Source organism: Solanum stenotomum, chromosome 9 (genome assembly GCF_019186545.1).
Source record: "Solanum stenotomum isolate F172 chromosome 9, ASM1918654v1, whole genome shotgun sequence".
NCBI lineage: Eukaryota > Viridiplantae > Streptophyta > Magnoliopsida > Solanales > Solanaceae > Solanum > Solanum stenotomum.
Window position 1 is genome coordinate 5,663,190 of NC_064290.1, and position 6,327 is coordinate 5,669,516.

A 6,327-nucleotide genomic window follows, 5' to 3' on the forward strand; every position below is an offset into this window, starting at 1 on the left:
AAGCACTAAATAGAACAATCCCACCTCAAATAGATTGGATCATCATAATCCCATATATACTTAGAAAAAGCTAACACTCGTAATTAATGCATTCATTTCATTGGTTCCCAAAGTGAATCATACAATTCATTTATTCCTTAGTTGTTTGTTGCACAACATGAGTTGAATTTGAACAAATTCCATATAATATACAACCAATGTGGGCATGACTTCTTCACTTAATTAATCATAAAAAAAACAACTAAAATGCCCCATGTATAGTAGGAGTTGTTTGTTGGTTGTTGCACTCAAAATTTTCTCTTATTGTCATATGGTTAGAGGTTGCACTTTTTAGATCAACAAAATGCTTCTACTCTTATTAATTAAAAAAGATAGTGAAATCATTATCCTTTCCTTTTAATTTTTAATTTCTTACTCCTATTGGACCATTTCTAAAGTTGATTACATGTTGGCCCCATTGCCTTGTTAAAAGAAAAGGTCAAATTCATCTAGCTGTTTAATTCTAGTGCTTCAAGTGATTGAGGAGTTAGAATAGTGAACCACTTCTTTTTTTCTTCCGAATTTCAATATTTATATTAGAATTTGTACTGAATTGGTTGATCGAAACATTCAATTAAAGAGGAAGGAATCTCAATCATATCATCATAATTAATGATGGTGAACTACTTGTACTCATTGTTATCAACATAGAACTGGATCATTTATATCCAATTTATTAGTAATACTTTATTCAATGTCATCAAGAGAAATTAGCTAAGATGATTAATCTAATCTAAAATAAAATGAACTAAAAAGTAAATAATATATTGGGATGTGGAAAATTGAATGACCTAATTGTTAATGATGAAAGGATGTTGAACAAAGGAAGAAATATTAACATCTTATGGGACACGTGTTGGAAATTGCGGTTTATCCATTCTATTTGTCTTTTTGCCAACCCCATTGTCAAATCTTAAATTATTAGTTTTATAATCATTTATTTTTAATTTACTAGAAGATTCATATTGTCACGCGGTTCACTTTTACTTGTACACCATGAACGTTACAAATGTTATAAAATTTGGAAATGAATGATTAGTTTTGAAAGTAAAACAGGAAGAAATGCCGTTCATTTCGTAATATGCTAAAAAAAAATTATTATTACCATCTAGGAGTTTGAACAAAATAAAGTGAACAGAAGGAATATATATTTGTCTTTGGTACTTTGTAATTTGTATGTTTGATTTGGTTGCAATTTTGTAATACTTTCAAAATGTTTTAAGTAGAAATAATTATATCTTATAGTGGTTACTATATGTAAATATTAGTTAAGTAAATTTAAATCTTATGAAAAAATTAATGTTTAAATCTCAAATTAATTGTTTTGGCACACACAATCATGAGATAAAGTCATCATCCTAATAGATAAGGCACATTATATTATGCATGAATACCTACCAAATATCATTTGACTTTTCATCTTTCAATTCTTTTCTTTTCATCTACTCCCTTGAGTCCAATTTTTAGTTAATATATTAACCAAAAGATTGATTTTGTTCTTTAATTTCAATTTAATAGTACTCTTCTTTTTAAACATTTTAATCTCTTTTCAAATATATTATAAGAGTAAAAATAAAATTACGTTTATTTTGATTTTCTAAAATAACAAATATTTCAATCTAGATTTCGAATTGACCCGAACTACCTCCACCGTTAAATACAATGAAGGGAAGAAACCAAACAAAAAAGATGGGGAAAAACGAAAGAGTGAAACAAAAAGTCTATTAGACAGAGCCAACAGATTAATTGCTCGTTTCCCCCATCTTACTAAGCTTTCATTTAGAAAATGACACATTATTATGGCAATGTCATTATGGCAACACTACCATTGTGGCTTTTTCTGCAACAAAAAAGGTCCCACTTCTGTTCATGTTTTAGACTTTTTGGAAACCCCTTCATAAAAATCGTAAACCAAACCTCATCCACTGCCAACAAACATAAATAATACACCTCATATCAATCAGGGTTGCTATACCTATAGAATGGTAAGTATTCCTTCAATCTTAGTCAGAAGTCTCAAGTTAAAGTCATTCTTAGTCAGAAATTTCGAGTTTAAATTTTTCCGAATACATAATCGTCTTTGTTAAAAAGTGTTTTATCCTCCATGTGAAACTTTCTAACACAAATTCAAATTCAATTAGACTCCAATGTGGATACCAAAAATTATGTGAAAAACTGAAAAGGAAAAAGTACTATACTTCATAAGAGATTCAATGTGAACACAACAACTCTATTTTTTGTACTTTGTACAGGAAATTCTTTACTATTGAAAGATGAACTATTTACATAAACATATTACAAGGAAAAAGCACAAATGAAACACCAAAAAAGGTACTTCAGAATTTATACAAAAGATGGAGCAAAGTATTGCTCACAAAGTACTAGGGGGTCATCATAAGAGTAATGTAAAGATGAAGTCCTACACAATTAGTCCTCTCCCTATACATACAAAAAAACCAAGTCACAGAAAGCTCAAGCTAAGGATTCGAAGAACAACGCATAAAATACTAATGCCTTTATATAGGAGGGAGTTCTAAGGTTGTTCATGCTACCGAAAGCAACAAACCAGAAACACCTCAGAGAGCCTATGTTAATAAAAGGAACTCCAGTAGTACTCAGCCCCGTTGGTGGGGTTTTATAAAGCGCGAATTCATTCATTTGAGATGTGATCAGCCACGACGAACACCCATGAAATAGTTAAAGTCGTGGTGCTGGACACCCAACTGCTTTAGCCAAGAATCAGCCACACTAAAAAGTGTTGACAGCCTCTCTTGGTCCTTCCCACTCCTGTCTGAAAGCCACACATCTCCCTGCATTTTGTAAGTGCCCAAGCCGAAAGGCACAAGGGGGATACTTTCTCCTTCCTTTCGTTTTTGTTTACCATTCTCCATGTCATCATCAAGGTCCATATCTGCACCATTATACCAAAAAGTCGGTGTAAAGGGAAAAGAAACGGTATATTCAAAAGTTCAACGAATCAAAAGACAGATCGAATAATACCTTGAAAAGAAGAAGAAAGTGTATGGAATGTGAGAAAGCATGCTGACAAGTCTTTAATGGTTCTTCCCATAGGAATGTGATATATCGGATACCTGTAATTCAATTCGAAAAAGCTTAGTGAAAAAACAACTCCTTTTTGTTCCCCTTGCTAAACAAGCAAGTCAGCAATACCAAAAGTATACACTACAAGGAACACACAAGATCCAATTGAACACTCATCAAGTAAACCTTTTTAACACAGCCCAATATAACACAACAATTTTACGCGTACACGTTTCATTAACTTAACAAAATCTACTATCAACAAACCATCAGCTCCCATGATCATATGGAAACAAGTAGAGAATTAGCATACCAAGCAACTGACATCCAACTAGCTGGTGAAAGGTCTACACTTCTCAATGACATTAATCCAGGGTATCTTTCAGCGAAACCACTGATCTGCAAGCAAAATGAACTTGATTTTTGAATCAAAGAACTCGGAAAAAAAACCAATATATACTAAAAATTCAAGCCACATGCTTCACATGGAATCTTATATCAATAACTCCAATGCATAGAGAAAGAACAAAGGCTTCACATAACGACAGCTTACGCTACGCCTGAAAACAGAATAAAGAACAGTACTGTAATAAACAAGTCACCATTGATTCCATAAGGGTAAAACCATAAATGATATGTTGTTAAATGTTCACAAAATCACAAGTAAAGATACATAACCAAACTTATATGATTCTACCACATACATTTCCTTAAAGCATCAGCTACCAGTGTGTCAAAAAGAAGACTTTCAACAAGGGAAATTGCAGCTAAAGAGGCAAAAAGGTAAAAAAAAGGATACCTTGTCCATCAAAGGGACTCTTCCATAAGGAGTTGATCTCTCAAAGTACTGAAAATAGAGATAACCCCATCTATCATTCATATGCCAAAGACTGTCACCTTCCTCAGATGAACATCCATCCCATCTTGACAACTTTTCGCTTTCACTCTCATCACTAAACGAATCACTGAACGATGAATCCCTCGATTCTGTCTCTTCCCTATTAAAAAATACAACACAAACCTCATTTATCTTCATAACTAACAATTAAAACGATCATGTGTGAACGCGAGATGCTTAATGCACAAAAATTTGAGATACCCACAAAAATTTATGATGAAATTGAGATACCCAGAAAGGAATTTTAATTTACCTGAGACAATTAACAGATGATCTGCTGATAAAGATTTGAATAGCAGAAAGATAAGGGACATAATATTGTACTAATGTTTCTGCTGAATCTGTTTTAATAGGAACTCCAGCACCATAAGCACTCCATTCATCATAACAATTCCAAAGATCACCCAAAGTAAAGTATTCAACCTTTTCTCTTTCCCATGGATGCCATAGCCTATTTAGATTTCTAATCTCACTCTGCACATACAACAAATCACATTCATCAAAATCAAATTGGGGGTAAAAAACACCCCAAAAAAAACAAAAACAAATAAACAAACCTGAGGCAATAACTGTGAAGGGACTAATGGTGTTGTGCATTCCAAGAAACAATCAAGGTTTGATTGCAATGACCCCTTTTCCATTGACATGATTATTCAACAACCACAAACACAGAGAGAAAGAGAGAGAAAGAGATTGAAGAAACTGTTTCTCTCTCTAGACACCCAAAGAAACAGAGGAGAAGAGAAAGGAAAAAAAAAACACAGAGTAGAAATGGGGAAAAAAACAGAGAGAGGGAGAGAGAAAGAAAGAGAGAAAATGACGGGATTTGTGAATAAGAGGAGAATATTACTCGGTCTATATACAAGGTGAAAAAAAATATATTTTTTTGACGTTTGGACAACTATATTATATAGAAAAAGAAAACAAAAAGTCTATTTTTTCCTTCAATTTTCAATCTTTTTCCGGTCACCCCAAAACCCAATAATTCCGGCGTAATTTTCTCTTTTTACAGTCAAAACCCAGGAACAGTTTAAACCCCTCATAGAAAGAGTTAATTAAACTTAAAGAAAACACAAACCCATTAGAGAAAAAAGAGACTTGTCTTGAAAACAAATGAAAATAAAACCGACCCAGAAAGCAAAAACAAACAAACAGAGTATACAAGAATTGGAAAACGACGTGCTCTGTAAAAAGCAAAACAGAATCACAGAAACAAAAGCAAGTTTAGCGTAATGTATGAGAGAGAAAAGATAGAAAATGAGGAGAAAAGCTATAGTGAAGACGTTTGCATCACGCGAAGAAAGCAAACAAGCAAGCAAGCGTCTTTCTTTCAATTTAGGCTGTTACAAACATAGATAAGTGAATAACAAGTGCAAGCTTTTTCTAAACCAGAGAAAATGATGGGGTGTAGTTCAATGGCGGAGCCAAGATTTTTCATAAGGGGGTTCAAAATCTGTAGAAATAGACACACGAAGTAACTGAAAGATTTTCGACATTTACTATATATACATAAAAAAATATTTTAACCATGTATAATTAATATAATTTTCCGTCGAAGGGGGTTCGGATGAACCCCTTAGTACAAGGTGGCTCCGCCCCTGGTCTAGTTGATCTTGTTACCTTTTACTCGATTTGAATTATTAGTTTCATCTTTATATTATTAACCGTCTTAAAAATATTTTCAATTTGAGAAGGAATTTAAAATTACTTGTTATGTCATATGGCAGATTCAAGAGTATTGTTTTATGACCGACAATAGTTTTGAGACGAAACTAATAATAATTTGCGTTAAATTCAAAGATATTTTTAATATTTCTCTCTAAAAATAAACATATTGTTTTCATCCCAATTTATGTAGTTCAAATTTTGAGAGTCAAACTATTTTAATTTGATTGTAAATTTGAACATGAAATTTATAAAAATTTTGAATCTCAAAATCGAAATAATGGATAAGTAAAAGTGAAAGGAGGAGAGAGTATAACCTTTTCTTAACGGAATTCCATGGTTTGGGATAAAAAAGGATTCAACTTTCTTGATTAAAACCCAACACATATGTGGAAATATAAACGGGAAAAATCTTTTTTGCCAGAAAATTTGGAAAATGGAAAAAAAATAGTTTATTTTAAAATAAAAAGAATATTATAGACTTTTTAAATTTTTGATCAAATTCTGATCTAATTTTCTGGTCATTTAGTACCCATATAAAACAATGTAGTAGTCATAATTTTTAATGTTTTTTATTTATTATAATAATAATAATGATAAATTTGATCTGAATTAAATTTTGTAAGCTTGCTCCTAGATTTTTGGTGAACCTGTTGACTTGACTGGAAAAAGAACAAGACTCT

General features: G+C 32.0%; 1 protein-coding gene across 2 annotated transcripts; it reads right to left on the minus strand.

Annotated features, from left to right (window-relative positions):
* Positions 1–2,283: 2,283 nt before the first annotated feature.
* On the minus strand, positions 2,284–5,371 carry LOC125876581 (uncharacterized). Of its 2 annotated transcripts, none has more exons than XM_049557792.1 (6): positions 4,537–5,371; positions 4,233–4,453; positions 3,881–4,079; positions 3,395–3,480; positions 3,040–3,131; positions 2,284–2,950 (listed from the first exon to the last, which is right to left on the minus strand). In XM_049557792.1, the coding sequence occupies exons 1-6, from the start codon at positions 4,624–4,626 to the stop codon at positions 2,709–2,711; spliced, it is 930 nt and encodes a 309-aa protein (XP_049413749.1). In that variant the 5' UTR covers positions 4,627–5,371; the 3' UTR covers positions 2,284–2,708. The 2 variants fall into 2 exon arrangements, with proteins under 2 accessions (XP_049413749.1, XP_049413750.1); XM_049557793.1 differs by having other exon boundaries at positions 2,655–2,924; positions 4,537–5,297.
* Positions 5,372–6,327: the final 956 nt, after the last annotated feature.